The 27,238-nt window shown below is 37.4% G+C and overlaps 1 protein-coding gene across 1 annotated transcript; it reads right to left on the bottom strand.

The window, feature by feature from the left end:
• Nucleotides 1-1,959: 1,959 nt before the first annotated feature.
• LOC145523072 (solute carrier family 22 member 10-like) lies at nt 1,960-24,035 on the bottom strand. Its single transcript, XM_081532865.1, has 10 exons — nt 23,593-24,035; nt 22,755-22,858; nt 12,240-12,394; nt 11,968-12,136; nt 10,694-10,817; nt 9,880-9,995; nt 6,222-6,436; nt 4,063-4,171; nt 3,292-3,495; nt 1,960-2,020 (listed from the first exon to the last, which is right to left on the bottom strand). The coding sequence occupies exons 1-10, from the start codon at nt 23,992-23,994 to the stop codon at nt 1,960-1,962; spliced, it is 1,659 nt and encodes a 552-aa protein (XP_081388991.1). The 5' UTR covers nt 23,995-24,035.
• Nucleotides 24,036-27,238: the final 3,203 nt, after the last annotated feature.

The following is a 27,238-nucleotide window of genomic DNA, read 5'->3' on the forward strand; positions in this document are numbered from 1 at the left end:
TAGATATATTCCTAAGTATTTTACTCTTTGTGTTGCAATGGTGAATGGTATTGTTTCCTTCATTTCACTTTCTGTTTTCTCCTTATTGGTGTATAGGAATGCAAGGGATTTCTGTGTGTTAATTTTATATCCTGCAATTTTACTATATTCATTGATTAGCTCTAGTAATTTTCTGGTAGAATCTTTAGGGTTTTCTATGTAGAGTGTCATGTCATCTCCAAACAGTGAGAGTTTTACTTCTTCTTTTCCTATCTGCACTCCTTTTGTTTCTTTTTCCGCGCTGATTGTTGTGGCCAAAACTTCCAAAACTATGTTGAATAGTAGTGGTGAAAGTGGGCACCCTTACCCTGTTCCTGACTTTAGGGGAAATGCTTTCAATTTTTCACCATTGAGGATAATGTTTGCTGTGGGTTTGTCATATATAGCTTTTATTATGTTGAGGTATGTTCCTTCTATTCCTGCTTTCTGGAGGGTTTTTATCATAAATGGATGTTGAATTTTGTCAGAGGCTTTTTCTGCATCTATTGAGATAATCATATGGTTTTTATCTTTCAATTTGTTAATGTGGTGTATTACATTGATTGATTTGAGGATGTTAAAGAAACCTTGCATTCCTGGGATAAAGCCCATTTGTTCATGATGTATGATCTTTTTAATATGATGTTGGATTCTGTTTGCTAGAATTTTGTTAAGAATTTTTGCATCTATGTTCATCAGTGATATTGGCCTATAGTTTTCTTTTTTTGTGGCATCTTTGTCTGGTTTTGGTATTAGGGTGATGGTGGCCTCATTTGACAGTTTACCTTCCTCTGCAATTTTCTGGAGGAGTTTGAGTAGGATAAGTGTTAGCTCTTTTCTAGATTTTTGGTAGAATTCATCTGTGAAGCCATCTGGTCCTGGGCTTTTGTTTGTTGGAATATTTTTTGTTGCAATTTTGATTTCTGTGCTTGTGATGGGTCTGTTAAGATTTTCCATTTCTTCCTGGTTCAGTTTTGGAATAAAACTCTTAATAAAATGCCAATTGTTTTAAACAGCCTATAACATGTTTGATTTTTCAAATTATAGCATGTTTTCACATTTATGAATGCCCATCACAGTGTGCCCTCAACCAAAGTGAGACAATAATTTGTTAAATCTGCTGTTTTTAAAATGAAAACTTATATTTCAATCTGGTTTGTCTTTTATTCATTGCTATTTGTTTTTTAGTAATTACTATTAATTAGAAAAGCTTGTCTTATTAATTAGCCTTGACACTAAGAATATAACTTTTAATTTGTAGTGATTATATTTAATACACATACATTTTAAAAATTGCTTATCCTATATTTGCCATTCAATATTCATAACTTAAAAGAATTTTAAATTATATATGCTAACTATTGAAAACATGAAGAGAAAAAATTGCAAAGAGAAAGTAATAATCATTTAAAATTTCACCAATAGGTCAATATTCTTATTTCAATGAATGTATTTCCACATATCACACAATCGTTCTATTTGCAGAGATTTATGATGTCAAATGTATCATGTCTTATGTATATATATACATATATATATATATACACACACATATATGTTAGTATCTGTTTCTGGATTTCTTTTGATGTTTGGTTTCATATCCTATATTGTTCTGTAGACTTATGGACAGTGCACCATATGCTGTTCCACACATCAAGCAGTCACATACTAATTCCATGACATTCCTCTGCTTTTGAATTATCTTGTTTATTAATAATTTATTGATAGATCTTAAACTTTTTCAACTACTTTCCCTAAATATTGAACTGTTCATGGAACATGTACCAAGAAATTATATGTTTAAGTGAATACTAAGGCAATAATTATAAATTAGATTCAATTTTCCAGTATATTTACTTGCTACTTTGTAGATATAAAGTAAAACTCCAAGTTTTGTTCATCATATTTTTCCTTTCCTCCCTGGTCAGTCATAAAATCTCCTTAAAATTTTGTCACTTTTATGAAGAAATCTTCCTCATTTACTTTTCTTGAGAATGGTTTCCTGGAGAAACAAAATAGAAAGAACAAATCAACCAGCCAATTAGCAAATAAAAATAAACATTAAAAAAGAGAAAAACATGAAAATAAGTTCAAATGCCCTCCCTGCACAAGTACAAACTGAACTTCTAACCACCAACTTCTTATAATCTAATAAAATCCATAGGGTTGACATTCATGCTGGAAAAGGCTCTGCAGACTGAGCAGACCCCAGAAAGCAGTTTGAAAATTGCTACTCTCACTTGGGTCTCTTTAGACCTCTGACCAACAACACCTTTGGAAATCCAAGAGGTGAACTGAAAATCTAAGGGCACTCCCCATCTCTTGTGGGTTGAATTATGTCTTTCCCAAAATTCATACACTGAGATCGTAACTCTCAGCATCTCAGAATGTGAGATCACCATATTTGGAAACGAGAATGTTGCATATAAAATTAATTAAGATGAGGTTATATTGGACTAGAATGGGCCCCTAATCCAATATGATTGGTGTCGTTATTCAAAGGGAATATTTGGGCACAGAGGTGTGCCAGGGAGGTGTCATGTGTAGATTGGAGTTATGCTGCCACAAGCAAAGGAGATACCAGAAACCAGGAGAGACCTGGAACAGACCCTTCCCTAGAGTCTACAGATGGGGCATGACCCTGACAACAACTTGAGCTCAGACTTACAAGCTAGATAACTGTGAGGCAATCATTTCTGCTAAGTCACTGACTTTGTGAACCGTGATTATGGGTGCCAAGTCACTAATATACCACTTTTCTTATTTTAAAATATATTTTGTCAGTTTCTATTTTCCCTATACCAATCTTTCCATTACTTGTGGCAGAAAACTGTCTGACTCTTAGAGGCACACACATAATATTAATTATCTTTTCAAAGAGAATCATTAACTCTATGTGATCTTCCTAACATTATTCCTTCACATTTGTTTCCCTTTCATATACTAGACTTTTATGGATCTGAGGACCATGAAACACCATCAGGAATGTGTGTCTCTCATGAAGGCAGGTAGGATGTGCCCTCACAACAGAGAAAATTACCATCATTTCAGCACTCAAACTACCAATAAGAACAGGGCAGAGGGAATTTCTGCAGTCTAGACTGGGACACACAGTGGGTAGAAAAGACCCTTCTTCTCATGAAGACAATGACCCGACATAGAAGTATCCCTGGCAAGGCTCAGTGATCTGAAGGACCAAGCAGTGTGTTGCCTTTCTCACCTACAGTTTCAAAGCACACAGCCCCTCCCAGGGGTTGGTAGCAGGTTACTCACTTATTTTCCACATCCTGGATGGTGTCAGGCAGAGGCAGATGTCTGGTTTCAGGTTGGAGAAGGACGAGAAGACCAGCAATGATGGGACACACTCCATAAATGATCCAGGGCAGAGTGGGTAGATACACCACTAGGGTCATCAGCAGGGGAGCCAGTGCTGCCCCACACCTACTAGCCATCATATCTATGCCTGCAGCTTTTGCTCTAAATGATGATAAGTAATAATTTTTGTAATAATTCAGAAAAATCTGCACTTGTAATTTATGGTCTATTATTTTGACATGATTATGGAAGACAATAAAACACAATTATTAAATACTCAGGTTTGATGACAAACACTTATTTTTGCAATTTGCTCTGTGATTTTTCAGCTGTCTTTGTCAGGGTCAAAGTGTGAAAGATCCATTGTCATAACTAAACAGAATGTTACACACTAGACCTATTCTAACAAATGGCCCAAAAGGTTAATGAAATGAAGCACTGAAGTATTGCTTAGGACATTGCATGGCCTAAAATCAGCTTTTTCAATAAACTGTGGCTATAATTGCTGTTAGCATATCACTAGTACAGTTAAAAACAGTTGCTTTATAGTTAACATTTCCTATTATGTTTATTCCCGCAACAACCATCAGTTAGCTGGGAAAGTTTTTTGGGGGTGGTGGCAGAACATTCTTTTTTTTTTTTTCTACCATAGCTCTTTTTTTTTTTTTAATAAATTTATTTATTTTAGTTGGGGGCTAATTACTTTACAATATTGTTAAACTCATATACCTGACAAGAGTGGGGAGGAGTTCAAAAAAGTGGACAGAAATACTGGTCTGAGAGGCAGCAACACAGCCCATTCCCACACTAGCCAAAGTCACACGCACAGTCTGCATTTCTGGAGACAAGAAAATCAGAGAGATTAAAATAATTATATGGAAGGAATCAGCATACACCAAATTTAGTCAGGGGGAAGAAAAATCCTACTGCTTTACCTGTATGTTTGAAATATATTGTAGAAAACTGTACAGTGGCAGTGATCATGAGATGGCTGAACAAATGAAAAATGCAAAATTATCAATATAGGTGGTAAAAAGTACATAAAGGTATCTGGATTAATTGTAGCAAATCTCTTCACATAGGTAAGATTTACCAGAGAAGCAGAAGAAAAAATGAATCTGGCAGAAATTTGCTTTTACTTATTCAGTCCAGTACTTGTTATATCCTTATGGTAGAAGGTAGGACCATCATGCAGTCAATTCCTGAATCTAAGGCTCAGCTCTAACCTTGAGGACTTTACAATTAAAGTGCAGAATTTAAAGTTATCAGTCATCCTGGTGTACCTGGGAATTAGCAGATTTTAATAAGATGAGACTTTCATTGATAAAATCAGAAAAGTCCCAGGTAAACCCAAATGAGTCAGTCAACCTAGAGCAAATACAGCATTGCCATGGGGTAAGCTTGACACCAGAGAGTACTAGAAGGACAGGATTAATCTCTGAAAGGACAGGCAGAAGATCTAGATCTACATCAATTTTAGTCTTGAATGAAAGGAAACCTACTAGGAAAAAATGGAAGAATGGAAACATACTAGGAAAAAAAATAAGTCAAAATTTGTTGCTGTTGTTGTTTAGTTGCAAAGTCATATCTGACTCTTTTGCAACCCCAAGGACTGTAGCCCCCCCAGGCTCCTCCATCCATGGGAGTTTCCAGGCAAGAGTACTGGAGTGGGTTGCCATCTGTTTTTCCAGGGGATGTTCCCGACCCAAGGATAGAACCCACATTTTCTGCATTGGCAAGCAGGTTCTTTATCACTGAGCCATCAGAGAAGTCCCAATTCAAAATTAGGGAAACATTTGTTCCCTATGTTCAAATGTTTAAAGAATCAGTTTTCTGAGCAATATAAAAAGAAATCTAATTATAGCTATATAATATTGGAAACAAACTTTACTATAAGGCAGTAATCCTGCATCATTAATGATATTCTGAGGAGCAGTGTTCACCAGTCTATGAGGATGTAAAACACATTTCTGCATTGGGAGACGGCCAAACATTGTGCCCACCAAGTTTTTCCTAGTCATTACATAACATCATTCTATTAACATATGAAATAATCTAACAGGGAATTGACAAGGGTTTTAATATGCTTAAACTCTTCTTCCTGCTGTATACTCTTTCACTACTTGAAGAAGAGGATTTTTTTTTTTCATTTCCTGGAAGACTTCCATAAGCAAGAGATGTAGTTACGGTGACTTAACCCCACAGTCACATGTGGATACATAGATATGGGGAAGTAGACCAGTCATCAAAGCTGGCAATGAGGAGCCCAGAGGGGGTGACCATATCGTGTCCTCACCTGGAATATAATTGCAAGACCTTGCCCCTCCATGTTTGTTATTAAAAGAGTGAATGAGTGTATGTGTGCTCAGTCATGTCTGACTCTTTGTGACCCCATAGATCTGTAGACTGCCAGGCTTCTCTGTACATGGGGTTTCCCAGGCAAGAATGTTGGAATGGGTTGCCATTTCCTCCTCCAGGGGATCTTCCCTACCCAGGGATTGAACCTGCATCTCCTGTGGCTCCTGCTTTGTCAGACAGATTCTTTACCACTGAGCCACCAGGGAAGCCCAAAAGAGTGAATGGGTGAAGAGAAGGTGAAAAATTTTTGTTCTGGAGAAACTGTCTGAAATAAATGGCACTAGTTTCCAACATTTCCATAATGGAGTGAATATAAACATATGCCTGATTTGTCCCTCGCCAACATGTGACTCATTTCTCAACAACTTATTAGCAGAATTTCTCATTAACAGTCATATTGGCTTGGGGGAATACTTAGCCTTTAATTAGGATCTCTCTTTAATCCTGGCTTCCAACAAGTGTGATCAATTGCAGTCCCTGAAGGAGTAGAAAAAGACCCTTCCTTTCCCCAGAGCCCAGTCTTCTCTCACCTTGGGGCACAAACATGTTGGCCAAAATGGAAAGTCCCACTAGGAACATGAGAAGTGTCTGGGTTGGTCGACGGCCCATGTGATTCAATACTGGAGGTATAAGACATCGTGTTAAGCCAGTGAGAGCTCCAAAGATGACCTGGAACAGGAATATATTGCTCCCAAAGTGTTGTAGATTGATGAAAATGCCAAAAAAGGGTACTGTGGTTCCAAATCTGTAGTAAATGAAAGAGGAAAGACAGAAGCCATAAAATTTAGAGCCCAGATGCTACAGTTGATGATTATATTCACCCAGGCAGCCAATGGTCAAGGTTAAAGAATAAAATCCCAATCTGATTTCTCCAATTTTAGAGGTAAAATTATCATAAATAATTACATGGAGTCCATTGGACTGAAAAGGGATCAAACCAGTGAATCCTAAAGGAAATCACCCTGAATATTCATTGGAAGAACCGACGCTGAAGCTCCAATACTTTGGCCATCTGATGTGAAGAGCCGACTCATTGGAAAAGATGCTACTGCTGGGAAAGATTGAGGGCAGGAGAATAAGGGGATGACCGAGGACGAGATGGTTGTATGGCATCATCGACTCAATGGACATGACTTTGAGCAAACTGCAGGAGATGGTGAAAGGCAGAGAAACCTGCCTTGCTGCTGTCCATGGGGTCGCAGAGTAGGACATGACTGAGTGACTGAATAACAACAAATATATGAAAATAATACTCCTTCTGTCTTTCTTTTGTCTGAGTCCCTGAGCATAGAGTTGGCAGTGACAGGAAAGCATGCCAGCTCTGATCAGCAAATTGGTTACTACATAGAAATTGAATGGAGAAGACTAAAACTAGGAATTTAGAAAAACAATTACTTTTTGAGGTTTGTCTGTACGCTGTGAGTCTGTCATCTCCTACCCCACCCAATATTGTAAACCATTTCTCTTTTCTCAACTAGTGCTTAAAACTGTGAAGATACCATGTGTGTCTTTTTGACCTGGGAGCATAGTATCCTGGGTTTTAACACAATTCTGGGAAATTCAAAGTTCATTCTGATTTCTTAGGGCTAAGAGAACAGGTGAGAATTCAGAAGAGCAAACATACCATCAACTGCACCATCAGAAATGGAATCAAATATTCCCACTTGGGATCAACCTTTTACCCAGAAAGCATCTAAGGGAAAGGAGTCCACTTCATTGATCTACTACACCCATAGAGAACTACACTTAGACATTACAACAGAAGAAACACCACAGATCACAGCAGTTGCAAGCAAGTCCTCTCTTGACCATTATCTCTGCTTTTTCCTTCCCCTCTGATTGTCTAGGATTCAGGAACAAAAGTCTGTGTCCTAGTGGATATGGAAAAGGTGGGAAAGCACAATGCAGTTAAATACAGAAACAGTCTACTAGGGTATTCCTCAGTTCAGTTCAGTCACTCAGTTGTGTCCGACTCTTTGTGACCCCATGAATCGCAGCACGCCAGGCCTCCCTGTCCATCACCAACTCTAGGATTCTACCCAAACCCATGTCCATCGAGTCAGTGATGCCATCCAACCATCTCATCCTCTGTCATCCCTTTCTCCTCCTGCCCCCAATCCTTCCCAGCATTAGGGTCTTTTCCAATGAGTCAACTCTTCGCATGAGGTGGCCAAAGTATTGGAGTTTCAGCTTCAACATCAGTCCTTCCAATGAACACCCAGGACTGATCTCCTTTAGGATGGACTGGTTGGATCTTCTTGCAGTCCAAGAGACTCTCAAGAGTCTTCTCCAACACCACAGTTCAAAAGCATCAATTCTTTGGCGCTCAGCTTTCTTCACCATCCAACTCTCACATCCATACATGACTACTGGAAAAACCACAGCCTTGACTACATGGACCTTTGTTGGCAAAGTAATGTCTCGGAAGATGTAAATTGTACAATACAATAGCTACTTTCTTAAGCTTGGGGAAGGTCTATATTGTCATGTATGCTTTTCATTCTTGATTGTTAAATCTTCAAAAATTTAGAATTATATTTAAAATTTCTCCTCTTGACTCTACCAAAATATAAGTATTTATATCCTTTCATGACATAATGAATGAGATTTTCACAGGAGCCATTGTGCTAACACTCAAATAAACTGTTAGTCACTCAGTCATGTCCGACTCTTTGCTATCCCATGAACTGTAGCCCACCAGGCTCCTCTGTCCATGGGATTCTCCAGGCAAGAATATTGGAGTGGGTTGACAGGCCCTCTTCCAGGGATCTTGCCGACCCAGGGATCCAACCCACGTCTCCTGCATTGCAGACAGACACTTTACCATCTGAGTCACCTGGGAAGCCCCAACACTCAAATAAGCTGAATCCAAATTGAAAACAAGTAACAGTTTACCAACACTGGAGTACACGTAGACATGGTAGCTTAATCATCTAGTGGAAACTAAAGCCCTAGGGAGAACAGCCTACTGTTATACACAACAGAATGGATGAATCTTCATGAATGAGCATAAGGAAAGGGGGCTGTCTCTGAGCCCATCTGTCATTTACATTATGCAAAAGAATCAGGCAACACTCATCTGTAATGAAGAAGATAAGAACAGTTGTTAATTGTTATTTTTCACAGGAGAGGGTAGTGAGGAGAGAATAGAGTCAGGAAGCGGTACTGGTGGTGCTTGTTGTGCAACCAGATAGCTGACAGGAACTCCTGGGAAATTTGAATTTTCAGTCTTGATCTGAAGGTTGGTTACATTTTTACATATTGACATATTCATTGAGTGGATATATTCTTAATCTCTTCATGCTTTATTTTCTTAATTAAAAATATTTTATTATAAAAGTATTTCTTACACACAGGAAAAATAAAGAGAATAATATGTATCCACCATTTCAATACGTTGTCTAATTGCTTTACTTATTTACTCACTTAATAGCATTAAAGTTTTATAGATACAATTGAAACTCCCTGTATGTTCCTTCTTGATCTCATTCTCCTTCAATCCTCCCAAAGGGGCTGATACTTATAATTGACAAGCTTGTTCTTCTACACTTGTTACATATTTGTATATCCTATGCACACTGGTATAGTATCATATATAAGATTGTTTTACCTTTTTTCAAAGTAAAACAATTGGCATCATGCTGATAAATCATAAATCATTCTGAATTTTTCTTTTTCATTACGTTTTTACAGTTGCATCTACATTGATGCAGTTAGCCCTAGTTCAACCATTTTAACAGCTGTAAGATATTACATTGTACAAATATACTACAAATTATTCATTAGTTTTCTACTAGCAGATTAGAATTTTCTATCTTGATCTGGAGGTTGGTTACATTTTTACATATTGACATATTCATTGATTCATATATATTCTTGATCTCTTCATGTTTCTGTTTTAAAAATTTGCTTCAATTAAATTGAAAGATAAATATAGAAAAATAAGTGCTAAGATCTGTTCTTAATGGAAGTTCTCAACATCAGTCTCCAGTGAAGAGACAGATAGAGTGATAAAATCTAACTAACTCTTCATCATATAATCAGTTTCCTGTGAGTCTTAGTTGGTGTTTCCCTCATCTTTTATTTTCAAAGCACCATCTTCTTCTCATAACACTTTTGTAACCTTTGAAATAAATAGTTTTATGCCCCAACTCTTTGAATGTTGCCATGCACTGTGAGCAAGCCCACCTCACAAAGAACAGAAGACAGATCCTTTTTCGCAGGTTGGGTGTGCGGAACAAGTCAAACACAGTAGTTTTCATCTGTGCTGTCTTCAGCTCCTCCTGCATGGTCACTCTCAAACCCTTCAACAACAACAAACACATATCATTTGCCAACATAGTATGAGGTATAGTGGTTAGCATTGGATCCCAAAAGGACAGAAATGATGTATTCCTTTTCTTTCTGTGTGTGTGTGCTAAGTCACCTCAGTTGTGTCCAATTCTTTGCCACCCTATGTACAATTCCCCACCAGGCTCCTCTGTTCATGGGATTCTCCAGACAAGAATACTGGAGTGGGTTGCCATGCCCTCCTCCAGGGGGTCTTCCCAACCCAGGGATCAAACCCCCGTCTCTTACGTCTACCTCCATTGGCAGGCAGGTTCTTTACCACTAGCGCCACCCAGAAAGCCCCTCCTTCCTTCTAGTGTAACATATTATACATGAAACCACAAGTGTGAATGTGATATGAAGGAGTATGTAAGGAGTTAAGGGAGACTCCAGGAAATTAAATGGCAACAACAAAATTTTGAAAATGAGGTCATGGTATCCAAGGGAGTACAGAACCTATAGATTCAATTCAGGAAATGAACTAAAGGAAGTAGTTGCACAACTAGCAAAGCTTCTTTTCTCTAAAATAGACATGAAAGATGAGAGAACTGAGCTTGTCTTCTCAACTAACTGCCCCTGCTGGAAAATCAGCTTGTCTATCTCAAGAAGGAGAAGGCAAGGGTCAGTTTATTTCTTCTCTACAACCCGTAACCAACTTCCCTTTCCTGCTCACCTCCATATTCAGGGTTGCTTCAGCATTCTTCATTCCATTTCTGTGTGCAGCTTTCTTAAGTTCCTTTAAGCCCTCATCTGGTTTATTGGTGATAATCAGCCACCGAGCAGATTCCACCAGCCACCTGAAGAAAGGGCACACAAGGGCAGTCAGCTCTTTTTTATGAGTCATATGATTCTTGACAGCAGATGCTTTTTGCCTTCCATCTATATCTACAGTTTCACTTGTTGGATTCACAGACTTTGGAGTCAGATTTCCTCTCTGTTTCCTCAGGAAGAGACTTTCCAAGAAGCTTATGAAGTTTAAGGTGGAGAGTCCTTCATATGCATATTCTCTTTGAAAGCTTTGCATGGGATCTAACAACTTTGTGAATATAGTATATATTTATAATATATATTCTTAAAAAAAAGAAGCCCCCAAATGATGTAAGCTTATAGCCCGATAAATATTGCAAATACTCTTGCTGCTACCAAAAATGTTGGTACCTAGCTACACAAGTGAGCCACTTGTTTACATCTAATTCAGTTTTCTCATCAACAAAATGGGGACTGTAGTGCCATCTTCCTTGTATAACTGGAAAGAGGATAAAATGACTTAGGAGATGATTCTCACAAGGACTATACTCTGCTCCTTCTTTGAACACATTTCAGTGTATTAAATCTATAGTCATCCTTCTGTGATCACTTAAGTTGATTCTCCCTAGACTGGTTTTAAGAGTAAGGGTGGAACTACTCATTAAGTAAATGTTTGTTAAAACTATTTAAGGGAAAAGGAAGTGCTGAACACATGACAGAAATCACCCTATCTACATGCCATTTTTAGTAATGGAGAAATTATACCACTACTTTGTCAACTGGCTATATGAACAGATTTGCTGCCTCTTCCTTTATCCAAAATCAGCAACAATAGAGAAAATCGCTGAGTCTTTATCATATTGGATTCATTCCAAAGCTCAAAAAACAGTATTTTAAAAATATATCTGGGCCTGTATTTTATACTAAGAAAAATAATGTTAGCCTAACTCTGACCACTATACTGGGTAAAACTTATAAAATGGCAGAAAATATCTAGAAATCCCCAGACAGAAAAGTCATTGTTATTCTGTGTTCTGCTTCTAAAATCTCGAATTCCACAGTGTGAACAAATGAGAGACGTGGGTTTTAGGTCCAAACAATAAAAAATGGTCCGTGGAATAAAAAAAATGATATATCTCAATTCAAGATGCATTTTCAGCCCAGGTTCCCATAAGACAGAGTAAGAGAGAAGGCTCATACCTTGAGGAGAGAAAGAAGACAAAGAAAGGTACAGACATCACCAGCTGCAGGGTCCGCCACTCTCGGAAGACAAAGGCCAGTCCTCCCAGCATCATCTGTCCCATGCTAAAGACACAGGCTATCAGTGTCACTATCACGACTTTTGACTGGGATCTTGTCCACTCTATAACTGGAAGAAAATCCGAATGGGATATTAATGTCACATAAAGATGAAATTTCAAAGTGATTTTTAAGGCTTGGAAAATGGGAGGAAACCAAAATTGTTGACTTACTGAGCATACTGTTATTTGATAGGATGACCACAGCAGAACAGCCTGACCAGAAGCGTAGCAAGCAGTAAATGAGGAAAGTGGGAGCAAAGGCTGCACAGGTCCCAGAGATGGCGAGCTGGAGCAAACAGCACCTGAGAATCAACTTCCGCCCAAACCTAAGAAGCAGAGAATCTGCTTAGATGATGTGAATAATGATAATTTGTGGTAAAAATATAAGAAACCAAAAGAATACTCTGAAATTTAGAGAATGTTTTAACAAGTCATTCTTTGTACATGAAAGCTTTAAAAAAAGAAGAAAGGCTAAATCAACAATAGGAATCTCCTTAAATAACACTCTTTTTCTATAGACTAACAAGACCAAAACCTCATCCTCCAATCACCAAGTGGCACCATATAAAATAAGCTATAATGTTGGAAATTGGAAAATACCATAAGAACCCACCGTACTAACACAGGTATTTAGAAAGGAGAGAGTCTGTACAGTGTCCAGAACACAAGAGAGATAAAAGTGTACTTGGGTCTCTAGGACCAGACAGGTTAAGGTTAAACTGATGCAAAAGATCAGTGGACCAATGCATCAGAGTTGTTAAAGGTTTATGTAAGAGCCACTCTTTGATGAATCTGGATTTATAGGCTTCAAGCAGCATGCTTTTCTAGAACAGAATATAAAAGTATCATCACCCAGACAGCAGATATTATATAAATTTCTCAGAGGAAAGAATTATATAAGATGAAGGATGAAGTGAAAAGTAAGGTGAAGGACAAATAAGAAAAAGTGAATTCTGTGTTCCATGAGCATCAAGAAAATATGGCCTTAGTGGAAGCAACCTGGATTAAACAGGATCTGCTAATCTATATGCCAAAATAAAAACAGATAGACAATCTGGGATTGAAAATTCCTCTGCAATCTTTAAAATAGAACTCTTAAAATGCTCAAATAATTCATCCTAAAAATAGAAAATGTGAACCATAGGAACCAGCATCACCAAAAAATCATAATTATTATCACCATCAAGAAGATAATGTAGAAAACAAAAAAAATGAAATATTAGTATGAGAAAAATCAAAACGACAACCACATCTTGAGTTGCAGTGCCATGCACAGTGCTTTGGCACATGCCCTAACTGCATGGACTGGCCTTGGCCCTTCATACTTGTAACTCTGGTCTGAGTGCAGGGTGAAGGTCCCTGCATGCAGGATTCTATGAGCAGGTGAAACCAGACGAAGCACAAGGAAAAGGGGGGAGAAAAAGATCCAAAGCAACCAGAGGCTGGAGATGTTGAGTATTGGTCCAAGCTTTCAAGGCGATAGAGAGAACCACAGCAGAAGCCTTGATAATCCCCACCACATGCTCTTCTGGGCAATGTCAGAACCTAAGAGCTGGAGTTAGAAGAGACAGCAGTTCAAATCCTGGTGACACCATGTCCAAGCTGGGAAACTAGTGAAGAGAGACTTCTGGGATGCTGACAGGAGCAATAGATGATTAATTTCAGATTGTAATCTTCCCACGGACTGTTGCCAAGTCCTCAGTTCTATGAGGCATTTGTTCATCACAGGGCCACACATAGTGCTGCCCTTAGAACCTGAATAAAAACTCGCTGCTCAGCCACAGCCTCCCAGCTCCATCCCTCCCAGGTATCCTCTTTCCAGCAGATCAAGCTCCGGAGCCTTTGGAGTGGGAACACTGACTCCAAGACCCTAAACTACCATAGAACTAACCCTAGGGAGTATCAAATAGTGAGAACTCACACAAAGGAAACCACTTGAATACAACATCCAGCATCATCAAACCACCAGCAGCACCTTGTGCAAAACACCTCATCAGAACAACAGACATAACAAAAATACAAACCCAATCATCAGCAGACAGGATTACCACCTCACTCAGCCTTGCCCATCAGAGGAAAATCAAGCAAACAAACAAAAATTCAGCACAAATTTCACTCTATACGAAGCTTACACAAAGCACTGGACCAACTTAGGAGGGAAGAAATCAAAAGGAAGAAAGAATTCAACATTGAAGTCTGGGAAAAAGAGACCTCAAACACAAAGAGTATAAAAAAAAATAATTTAAAGGCAGAGAAATACTACACAAATGAAGGAACAAACTAGAAACACAGAAGTCCAAATAAATGAAGACAAAATAGGCAAACTACCTGAAAAAGAATTCAGAATAAGGTAGTAAAGATGATCAAAAACCTGGAAAACAAAATGGAGAAAATACAAGAATCGATTAACAAATACCTAGAAGAATTAAAGAATAAATATACAGAGACAAACAACACAATTACTAAATTAAAATACTCTAGAAGGAATCTATAGCAGAATATCTGAAGCAGAAGAACAAATCAGTGAGCTGAAAGGTAAAATGATAGAAATAACTTCTGAAGAGCAGAATAAAATAAAGGAATGAAAAGAGCTGAGAATAGTCTCAGAGACCTCTGGGACAATATCAAATGCACCAGCATTTGAATTATAGGGGTCCCAGAAGAAGAAGAGAAAAAGAGAGTTTATGAGAAAATTTTTGAAGAGATTATAGTTGAAAATTTCCCCAACATGGAAAAGGAAATAGTCAATCAAGTCCAAGAGGCACAAAGAGTCCCATACAGGATAAACCCAAGGAGAAACACACCAAGACACATACTAATCAAACTAACAAAGACTAAACACAAAGAAAGAATATTAAAAGCAGCAAGGGAGAAGTAACAAGTAACATACAAGGGAAATTCCATACGCTTAACAGTTGATCTTTCAGCAGAAACTCTGCAGGCCAGAAGAGAATGGCATGATGTATTTACAGTACTGAAAGGGGAAAATCTACAATGAAGATTACAGTACCTAGCAAGGATCTCATTCAAAATTGATGGAGAAATAAAAAGCTTTTCAGACAAGCAAAGGTTGAGATAATTCAGTGCCACCAAACCAGCTTTACAACAGATGTTAACGGGACTTATATAGTTAAGAAACACAAGAGAAGAAAAAAGATCTACAAAATCAACCCCAAACAATTAAGAAAAGGGCAATAGGAACATATATATCAATAATTACTTTAAATGTAAATGGATCAAATGCTGCAACCAAAAGACCCAGACTGGCTGAATGGATACAAAAACAAGGCCCATATACATGCTGTCTACAAAAAACCCACTTCAGACCTCAAGACACATATAGACTGAAAGTCAGGGGATGGAAAAATATATTCCTGCAAATGGGAAGCAAAAGAAAGCTGGGGTAGCATTCCTCATATCAGACAAAATAGACCTTAAAATAAGTAGGATTACAAAAGATAAGGAAGGACACTACATAATGATCAAGGGATCAATCCACAAGGAAGACAACAATTGTAAACATCTATGCACCCAACATAGGAGCACCTCGATACATAAGACAAACACTAACAGACATAAAAGAAGAAATTGACAGCAACACAATAATAGTAGGAGACTTTAACACCCCACTCACACCAATGGACAGATCATCAAAACAGAACTTAATGAGGAAACACAAGTCTTAAATGATGCATTAGATGAGACGGATCTCATTGATATCTTCAGGACATTCCATCCAAATACAGAAGAATACACCTTCTTCTCAAGTGCACATGAAACATTCTCCAGGATAGACCACATCTTGGGTCACAAATAAAACCTCAGTAAGTTTAAGAAAATTGAAATCATATCAAGCATCTTCTCTGATGACAATGCTGTGAGACTAGTTATCAATTACCAGAAAACAATGGTAAGAAACACAAACACATGGACATAAATAACACATTTCTAAATAACCAACAGGTGACTGAAGAAATCAAAAGGGAAATCAAAAAATTTCTAGAAACAAATGATAATGAAAACACAACAGCTCAAAACCTATGGGATGCAGCAAAAGCAGTTCTAAGAGGGAAATTTATAGCAATGCAATCCTACCTCAAGAAACAAGAAAAATATCGAATAGACAACCTAACTTTACACCTAAAACAACTGGAAAAAGAACAAAAAGCCCCAAAATTAGTAGAAGGAAAGAAATCATAAAGATCTGAGCAGAAATAAATGAAAGAAACAATACTAAAGATTAATAAAACTAAAAGCTATCTCTTTGAGAAGATAAACAAAATTGACAAGCCTTTAGCCAGACTCATATGGAAGAAAAGAGAGAAGAATCAAATTAACAAAATTACAAATTAAAAAGGAGAGGTTGCAACAGACAGTGCAGAAATACAAAGGCATATAAGAGATTATTATGAACAACTATATGGCAATAAAATGGATAACCTGGAAGAAATGGAAAGATTCTTAGAAAATTTCAATCTTACAAGACTAACCAGGAATTAATAGAAATTATGAATAACCCAATTATAAGCACTGGAATTGAAGCTGTGATCAAAAATCTCCCAAAAAACAAAAGTCCAGGACCAGATGGTGTCACAGGAGAAATCTATCAAACATTTGGAGAAGAGCTAATGCCTATCCTTCTAAAACTCTTACAAAAAATTGCAGAGGAAGGAACACTTCCAAACTCATTCTATGAGCCCCCCCATCACTCTGATACCAAAACAAGACAGAGATAACACACAAAAAAAGAAAACTAGAGGCCAATATCGCTGATGAACATAGATGCAAAAATCCTCAACAAAATTTTAGCAAACAGAATTCAGCAACACATCAAAAAGCTTATACACCATGATCATGTTGGGTTTATTCCAGGAATGCAAGGATTCTTCAATATATGCAAATCAATCAATGTGATATACTATATTAACAAATTGAAAGATAAAACCATATGATAATCTCAATAGATGATGAAAAAGCCTTTGACAAAATTCAGCACCCATTTATGATTAAAACCCTTCAAAACATGGGCATTTGAACCTACCCAAGGTTCTGATGTTCCAACCCAATCTACTTATGTTGAGGAACCTATCTCAACATAGTAAAGGCCATATATGATAGGTCTACAGCAAGCACGATACTCAATGGTGAAAAACTGAAAACATTCCCCCTAAGATCAGGAACAAGACAAGGATGTCCACTTTCACCACTATTATTCAACATAGTTCTGGAAGTCCTAGCTACAGCAATCAGAGAAGAAAGAGAAAGAAAAGGAATCCAGATTGGAAAAGATGAAGTAAAGCTCTCCTTGTTTGCAGATAACATGATACTGTACAAAGAAAACCCTAAAGATACTATCAAAAAACTACTAGAGCTAATCAGTGAATTTAGTAAAGTTTTAGGATACAAAATCAAAACACAGAAATCATTTGCATTTCTATATACAGACAATGAAAAATCAGAAAGAGAAATTAAGAAATCAATCCCATTCACCATTGCAATACAAAGAATTAAATATCTAGGAATAAACTTACCAAAGGGGACAAAAGAACTGTATACAGAAAATTATAAGACACTGATGAAAGAAATCAAAAATGACATAAACACATGGAGAGATATTTCATGTTCCTGGGTAGAAAGAATCAATATTGTGAAAATGACTTACTATCAAACACAATCTATAGATTCAATGCGATCCCTATTAAATTACCAAGAACTAGAACAAAAAAATTTCACAATTCAGATGTAAACACAAAAGACCTTGAATAGCCAAAGCAGTTTTGAGAACGAAGAATGGAGCTGGAGGAAATCAACCTTCCTGAATTCAGATTATACTACAAAGCTACAGTCATCAAGACAGTATGGTACTGGCACAGAAACAGAAATCTAGACCAACGGAACAAGATAGAAAGCCCAGAAGTAAACCCATGTAACTTTGGGCACCTTATTTTCTAAAAAGAAGGCAAGAATATACAATGAGGCAAAGACAGCCTCTTCAATAAATGGTGCTGGGAAAACTGGACAGCTACATGTAAAAGAATGAAATTAGAACACTTCCTAATACCATACACAAAGATAAACTCAAAATGGATTAAAGACCTAAATGTAAGACCAGAAATTATAAAACTCTTAGAGGAAAACATAGGCAGAACACTCGATGACATAAATCAAAGCAAGATCCTCTATGACCCACCTCCTGCAGTAATGGAAATAAAAACAAAAGTAAACAAGTGGGACCTGATTAAACTTATAAGCTTTTGCACAGCGAAGGGAACTATAAGCAAGGTGAAAATATAGCCCTCAGAATGGGAGAAAATAATAGCCAATGAATCAACTGACAAAGGATTAATTTCCAAAATATACAAGCAGCTCATACAACCCAATACCAGAAAAGCAAACAACCCAATCAAAAAGTGGGAAAAAGACCTAAACAAACATTTCTACAAAGAAGACATACAGATGGCTAACAAACACATGAAAAGATGCTCAACATCACTCATTATTAGAGAACTTCAAATCAAAACACCAATGAGATATCATCTCACACTGTCCAGAGTGGCCATCATCAAAGAGTCTACAAACAGTAAATGCTGTAAAGGGTATGGAGAAAGGGAACCCTCTTGCTCTGTTGGAAGGAATGTAAATTGATACAACCGCTATGGAAGATGGTATGGAAATTCCTTAATAAACTAGAAATAAAACCACCATATGACCTAGCAATCCCACTCCTAGGCATATACCCTGAGGAAATCAAAATTGAAACAGACACATGTACCCCAGTGCTCATTGCAGCACTATTTACAATAGCTAGAGCATGGAAGCAACCTAGATGTCCATCGACAGATGAATGGATAAAGAAGTTGTGGTACATATACACCATGGAATATTACTCAGCCATAAAAAGGAGCGCATTTGAGTCAGTTCTGATGAGGTGGATGAACCTAGAACCTATTATACAGAGCGACGTGAATCAGAAAGAGCAAGAGAAATATCGTATTCTAACACGCATATACAGAATCTAGAAGAATGGTACTGAAGAACTTATTACAGGGCAGCAATGGAGAAACACATAGAGAACAGACTTATGGACGTGGGGAAAGGGGAGGAGAGGGTGAGATGTATGGAGAGAGAAACATGGAAATTTACATTACCATATGTACAATAGATAGCCAACGGTAATTTGCTGCATGGCTCAGGAAGCTCAAACAGGGGCTCTGTACCAACCTAGAGAGGTAGGGTGGGGAGGGAGATAGGAGGGAAGTTCAAAAAGGAGGGGATATATGTATACCTATGTCTGATTCATGTTGAGATTTGACAGAAAACAACAAAATTTTGTAAAGCAATTATCCTTCAATAAAAAATAAATTAAAAAGAAAAACAACAACAACCACCACATGAACTAATTGCTCTCTCTATCAAATGATAGAGATTACTATAATGGGTTTAAAAAGAGACGGAATTTTATGCTCCCCACTAAAGTACTTAAAATATTATAGATTGAAAGTAAATTGACAGAAAAAAATATATACAATTCAGATAGTAATAATAAGATGACTAGAGTCTTTATATCATCATCAAGGAAAAAATTTCAAAACAACATTTATTTACAGACACAATAATGCTGCAAACATCAAATGTATCTTTACTCAGCAAAGGTGAACTACATGAAGCAAAACTGACAGAATTAGATAACAGAATTTATGATAGTTAGAGATATATTTGATACATTGATACCTTTAATTTTGATACAACTGACACTATATATACCTTTCATTTTAATCTTTTTAGAAGTACAAGTCAGTAATTTATACTCATCATATTGTGGCACCATAAACGTTGTTTTTTTAAATTAATTTATTTATTTTAGTTGGAGGCTAATTACTTTACAATATTGTAGTGGTTTTTGCCATACATTGACATGAATCAGCCATGGGTTTACATGTGTTCCCCATCCTGAACCCCCCCCACCTCCCTCCCCATCCCATCCCTCTGGGTCATCCCATTGCACCAGCCCTAAAACATTTTCATCAACTCAAGACAAATTCTCACAATTAAGCAATAACTCTCCATCCCTGCCCTTTACCCTTTTGAAATTTTTAAACTCTCTCTTCATTTGTTTGCTTATTCTGGATATTTCATATAAGTGGTTGCCTACAATTTCCTTTCGTGTCTGGCTTGTTTCACTTAGCATAATTTTGTTATGCAAAGATGGGCACAATAAAGGACAGAAACAGCAAGAACCTAACAGAAGCAGAAGAGATTAAGAAGAGGTGGCAAGAATACACAGAAGAACTATTTTTTAAAAAGGTCCTAATGACCAAGATAATCACCACGGTGTGATCACTCACCTAGGTCACGCAGTAATGATTATAGGACTGGAAAAAGTCAGTTTTAATTCCAATGCCAAAGAAGGGCAATGCCAAAAAATATTCAAACTACCATACAATTGAGCTCATTTCACATGCTAGCAAGATAATGCTTAAAATCCTTCAAATTGGCTTCACAAGTATAGGAACCAAGAACTCCCAGATACGCAAGCTGGATTTAGGAAAGGCAGAGGAATCAGAGACCAAATTACCAACACCCATTGGATCATAGAAAAAAACAAGGAAATTCCAGAATGAATGTAAATTGATGTAGCCACTGTGAAGAACAGTATGGAGATTCCTTAGAAAACTAAAAATGGAACTACCATATGACTCAGCAATCCCATTTCTGGGCATATGCCCAGAGAAAACCATAATTCAGAAAGATACTTTCAAAGTTCTTGCAGCACTATTTACAATAACCAGGACATGGAAGCAGCCTAAATGTCCATCAACAGAGGAATGGGTAAAGAAGATGTGGTACATATATGCAATGGAACATTACTCAGCCATGAAAAGAAGCAAAATTGTGCAATCTGCAGAGATGCAGTTGGACCTAGAGACTGTCATACAGAGTGAAGTAAGTCAGAAAGAGAAAAAAAGTCATATAATAACTTTTGTATGTGGAATCTAGAAAATGATGTAGGTGAACTTATTTGCAAAGCAGAAGTATAGACATGTGCAAAAGAATAGACATATGAATACCAGCGGGAGGAGGAGGAGTGGGATGAACTGGGGGACTGGGATTGACATATACACACTACTATGTATAACTACTATGTAACACTACATGATAATAACTACTATGTATAAGCAACAGTTAGAACTGGACATGGAACAACAGACTGGTTCCAAATAGGAAAAGGAGTACGTCAAGGCTGTATATTGTCACCCTGCTTATTTAACTTCTATGCAGAGTACATCTTGAGAAACGCTGGGCTGGAAGAAACACAAGCTGGAATCAAGATTGCCGGGAGAAATATCAATAACCTCAGATATGCAGATGACACCACCCTTATGGCAGAAAGTGAAGAAGAACTAAAGAGCCTCTTGATGAAAGTGAAAGAGGAGAGTGAAAAAGTTGGCTTAAAGCTCAATGTTCAGAAAAGTAAGATCTTGGCATCTGGTCCCATCACTTCATGGCAAATAGATGGGAAACAGTGGAAACAGTGGCTGACTTTATTTTGGGGGGCTCCAGAATCACTGCTGATGGTGACTCTAGCCATGAAATTAAAAGACGCTTACTCCTTGGAAGGAAGGTTATGGCCAACTTAGATAGCATATTTAAAAGCTGAGACATTACTTTGCCAACAAAAGTCCATCTAGTCAAGGCTATGGTTTTTCAGGTGATCATGTATGGATGTGAGAGTTAGACTGTAAAGAAAGCTGAGCATCAAAGAATTGATGCTTTTGAACTGTGGTGTTGGAGAAGACTCTTGAGAGTCCCTTGGACTGCAAGGAGATCCAACCAGTCCATCCTAAAGGAGATCAGTCCTGGATGTTCATTGGAAGGACTGATGTTGAAGCTGAAACTCCAATATTTTGGCCACCTGATGCGAAGAGCTGACTCATTGGAAAAGACCCTGATGCTGGGAAAGATGGAGGGCAGGAGGAGAAGGGGACGACAGAGGATGAGATGGCTGGATGGCATCACCACGATGGACATGGGTTTAGGTGGACTCAGGGAGTTGGTGACCAACAGGGAGGCCTAGCGTGCTGCAGTTCATGGGGTCACAAAGAGTCGGACACGGCTGAGTGACTGAACTGAACTGAACTGATAACTACTATAACACTACTATGTAACGCTGCTATGGGTAACTAAGGAGAACCTACTGTGTAGCACAGGGAACTCTACTCAGTCCTCTGTGGTGACCTACATGGGAAGGAAATCCAAAAAAGAAGTGATATGTGTATACATACAGCTTATTCACTTTGCTGTACAACAGAAACTAATACTGTAAAGCAACTATACTCCAATAAAAATTAATTTAAAAGTAATTTCAAATTAAATGTTCCCTCTCTAGCAACTCTTTCAGTTCCAATAAAGCAGTTTCATAATAATAATAAAAAGCTATTCTGAAATGCCCCTAGATCTTATGGTGATATCATTTCTGAGCCCAGTACAGAGATCTCCGTGGCAACAAAATCACATTCTTCACAATGAGTCCAATCCTACATTGCCATCTGTAGCTCCTTGGGAACTAAGACAACCCCCAACAGTATAAATTGTCTATCAGAACTCAATAAAGACTTATTTATGAAACAATTAATCATAAACTCTGAAAATAACACAGTGTAAGGCAGCAATGATCTGGAGACACACCTATCTGAGAGATGGCCATATATGAAGCCTCCCGCCAGCATTCCAGCCATGAATAGGGATTGAGCCACTGGTTTCTGTGACTGATGATCACATACGAAGTCCCACTGGAAGAGAAGGAAACCAGCACAGAGGAGCTTCACAGAATCTTATAGTCTTATAGCCCTCAACGCTCACTCAGTCAAAAAGCCGTCAGTGAAATTCATGTCCGCTGGCTTCTCTTTACCATATTTACTGATCTATATCATTCATGTCTCAGATTATGCATTGTTTTTTTCTAATAACCTTCAACTAAATCGTCTAGGTTATATTAGGGCCAATCTTCATATTCCCTTAACGCTGCATACCTCAGTGGTTCTCAATCATTTCCACATACTGAAAACTTTGAGGTTGTTTTTTCAACAACCTAGATTTTTCAACAGCTCTAGATTTCACACCTAGAGCAAAATGCATTCTGATTTGCTTGTATGACAAGCATCTAGGAAATGACTTTAAAAAATACTAATACAAATATTTATAATTTGCAACTAGACTGAGAGCAAATGACCAAGAATAATTTTTCACAATTTATATCAAGTAATTCTCACATTATGTGAGAATTGATGATTAGGAAAGTAAACTTAAAGCTTTGTGATACTAAAATTCATATTCAGTTGTTGATTTCACTGTTATCAATTGTGCTTGGCAATTAAATAAATGAAGAATCAGTTTTCTTAAAAGAATGAAAGAGAGCTGGCTACACTGCCTACTCAGTGAGTGAAGACACGAATCTTCAGACATGACTTTGTGTTATCCTAAATACCCAGACCATATACTCACAAGAAGTAAATGGGGCCTTTACCTCAGTCACGATGGTGGAGGAGAATAAGCTGTGGTCATATACCCAGCCGTCCACACAGGGCTCCGTGTCCAGGCCAGTCATGTTGGGGAAGGTCCCTTTCAGGTGAAGGAGTTGCCACTGAGGGTGGAGGAAGCGATAACATTTCTCTGGCTTCAAGTTTGAATCCAGTGGGATGGAGATTCTCAGGAGAACATCAGAACTGAGGAATCCAGTGCCATTATCAGAGACAGTGTCATTATCAAGAATGCGGACCCAGCAACGATGACCAGGAACGGCCGCAGTGAAGTTCTCCAAAAGTATTTGACAAACTATTATCATGAGGGAAGGAAGAGTTAAAACCATCTGAAGGATCTGGAATTTTCCCAGGCCACCAACTTCATCCAGGAGATCCTCAAAGGCCATTGGGCAAAGGCAATCTTCAAGAAGAGTCAGAATGACCTCAGTTCTATCTTTAAAGGGAGATAAAGAAAGTTATTTACCAAAGACACTTATGTGATGACCATTTAATCTGTTTAAAGATTTACTCTCAGAAAACACTTCCCCTTAGTTATTCTTTAAAATCAATATTGGACTTCAGCATGTACATATTCTCTAAATGTGTTAAAATAAGACTGCCACACAGTCTTTAGTCGTTTCCAGAAAACAGAATTTGAGACACATAGAAGTGAACTACTTTATGATTTTCCTGTGGAAAGAAGATAAAATAAGTGTTTTTCTTGTTTTTTCATTGAATTTAGATTAAAATAATTGACAAAATATAATCCTTTGTTTTTAATTAAAGCAAGGTGGAATGTGGTGCAATAACTACATTTTTTAAAATTTATGTATTTTTTAATTGAAGAATAGTTACTTTACAGAATTTTGTTGTTTTCTGTCAAACCTCAACATGAATCAGTCATAGGTATACTTATGTCCCCTCCCTCTTGAACCTCCTTCCCATCGCCTTCCCCATCCCACCCCTCTAGGTTGATACAGAGCCCTGGTTTGAGTTCCCTGAGACATACAGCAAATTCCCATTGGCTGTCTACTTTACATATGGTAACGTAAGTTTCCATGTTACTCTCTCCATACGTCTCACCCTCTCCTCCCCTCTCTTTTGTCCATAAGTCTATTCTCTATGTCTGTTTCCCCATTGCTTCCCTGTAAATAAATTCTTCAGTGCCATCTTTCTAGATTCCATACATAGGCGTTAGAATATGATATTTATCTTTCTCTTTCTGACTCACGTCACTCTGTATAATAGGCTCTGGGTTCGTCCACATCTTTGCAACTGACTCAACTGTGTTTCTTTTTATGGCTGAGTAATATTCCATTGTGTACACGTACCACAACTTCTTTATCCATTCATCTGTCAGTGGACATCTAGGATGCTTCCATGTTCCAGCTATTGTAAATAGTGCTGCAATGAGGATTGGAGTACATGTGTCTTTTTCAATTTTGGTTTCTTCAGGGTATATGCCTAGGAGTGGGATTGCTAGGTCATATGGTGGTTTTGTTCCTAGTTTTTTAAGGAATTTCCATACCATCTTCCATTGTGGCTGTATCAATTTACATTCCTTCCAACAGAGCAAGAGGGTTCCCTTTTCTCCACACCCTCTCCACACCCTTAAAAACATTCTTAAGCATTTACTGTTTGTAGACTTTTTGATAATGGCCATTCTGACTGGTGTGAGGCGATGTCTCATTGTAGCTTTGATTTGCATTTCTCTAATAATGAGCGATACTGAGTATCTTTTCATGTGTTTGTTAGCCATCTATATGTCTTCTTTGTAGAAATGTCTGTTTAGGTCTTTTTCCCACTTTTTGATTGGGTTGTTTGCTTTTCTGGAATTGAGTTGTATGAGTTGCTTGCATATTTTGAAAATTAATCCTTTGTCAGTTGATTCATTGGCTATTATTTTCTCCCATTCTGCGGGTTGTCTTTTCACCTTTGCTGTGCAAAAGCTTTTAAGTTTAATCAGGTCCCATTTGTTTACTTTTGTTTTTATTTCCATTACTCTAGGAGGTGGGTCATAGAGGATCTTGCTTTGATTTATGTTATCGAGTGTTCTGCCTATGTTTTCCTCTAAGAGTTTTACAGTTTCTGGTCTTACATTTAGGTCTTTAATCCATTTTGAGTTTATCTTTGTGTATGGTGTTAGGAAGTGTTCTAATTTCATTCTTTTACATGTAGCTGTCCAGTTTTCCCAGCACCATTTATTGAAGAGGCTGTCTTTGCCTCATTGTGTATTCTTGTCTTCTTTTTAAAAAATAAGGTACCCAAAGGTGCATGGGTTTATTTCTGGGCTTTCTATCTTGTTCCATTGGTCTAGATTTCCGTATTTGTGCCAGGAACAAGACAAGCGTGTCCACTCTCACCACTATTTTTCAACATAGTTTTGGAAGTCCTAGCTACAGCAATCAGAAAAGAAAAAGAAAGAAACGGAATCCAGATTGGAAAAGAAGAATTAAAGCTCTCATTGCTTGCAGATGACATGATACTTTACATAGAAAACCCTACAGATACTATCAGAAAATTACTATAGCTAATCAGGGAGTTTAGCAAAGTCACAGGATACGAAATCAATACCCAGAAATCACTTGCATTCCCATATACTAACAATGAAAAATCAAAAAGAGAAATTAAGGAATCAATCCCATTCACCATTGCAACAAAAAGAATAAAATATCTAGGAATAAACCTACCTAAGGAGACAAAAGAACTATACAGAAAATTACAAGACACTGATTAAAGAAATCAAAGATGATATAAACAGATGGAGAGATATTCCATGTTCATGGATTGGAAGAATCAATATTGTGAAAATGACTATACTACGAAATGCAATCTACAGATTCAGTGTGATCCCTATCAAATTACCAATGGCATTTTTCACAGAATTAGAACAAAAAAAAAGTCACAATTCATATGGAAATGGAGAAGACACCAAACCGCCAAAGCAGTCTTGAGAAAGAAGGATGGAGCTGGAGGAATCAACCTTCCTGACTTCAGATTATACTACAAAGCTACAGTCATCAAGACAGAATGGTAGTGGCACAATTACTACATTTTGGTAACTGACCTTCTCCATCAATTTAAATCACACCAGGACCTCACAATAAGTTTAAATTCTTCCAAATAAAGAAGAGAAAAGTAGTGATAGGTAAGCTCACATAAGGGTTTATTTTCTCAGGTTTATTTATTTATTTAACAGAATATATTAAGGATCTTTTATGTGGTGATGCTCAGAATCCTGATGAATTGATCATTTTCTCATTAAGAACTTGGCTTCTTTATCTCTAGTAATGCTCCTCAATTTCAACTGTGAATTTTCTTATATTAATATAACCATTCCAGATTTCTTATAATTTACATGATATAATGTTCATAAACATTTTTAATTGGTGTGTTTTAGGAGATTATTATAGATTCACATGCAACTGCAGGAAATAATATGAGAAACTGCATGCACTTCACCCAGCTTCCCCAAATTATAATATTTGTAAAATTATAGTATAATGTTACTATTAGTTTTTTGAGAGTGATACAATATAGTGATCTTATCCAGATTTCCCAATCAGTTTTACCTGTATTTGTGTGTGTGTGTGTGTGTGTGTGCCACACTTAGTACCAAAAAGATTTATCATCTGTGTACTTCCTGTGCCC

This window comes from Giraffa tippelskirchi, chromosome 10 (assembly GCF_054371585.1).
Source record: "Giraffa tippelskirchi isolate mGirTip1 chromosome 10, T2T-mGirTip1v1.2.pri, whole genome shotgun sequence".
NCBI classification, from domain to species: Eukaryota; Metazoa; Chordata; class Mammalia; order Artiodactyla; family Giraffidae; genus Giraffa; species Giraffa tippelskirchi.

Excerpts from the sequence above, each read along its gene's own strand:
- LOC145523072 (XM_081532865.1), bottom strand. The coding sequence starts at position 23,994 with ATGGCCTTTGAGGATCTCCTGGATGAAGTTGGTGGCCTGGGAAAATTC. Across the intron at positions 22,859-23,592 it reads CCTCCACCATCGTGACTGAG|TGGGACTTCGTATGTGATCA; the intron begins GTAAAGGCCCCA and ends CTTCTCTTCCAG. Across the intron at positions 9,996-10,693 it reads AAGCAACCCTGAATATGGAG|GGTTTGAGAGTGACCATGCA; the intron begins GTGAGCAGGAAA and ends TTGTTGTTGAAG.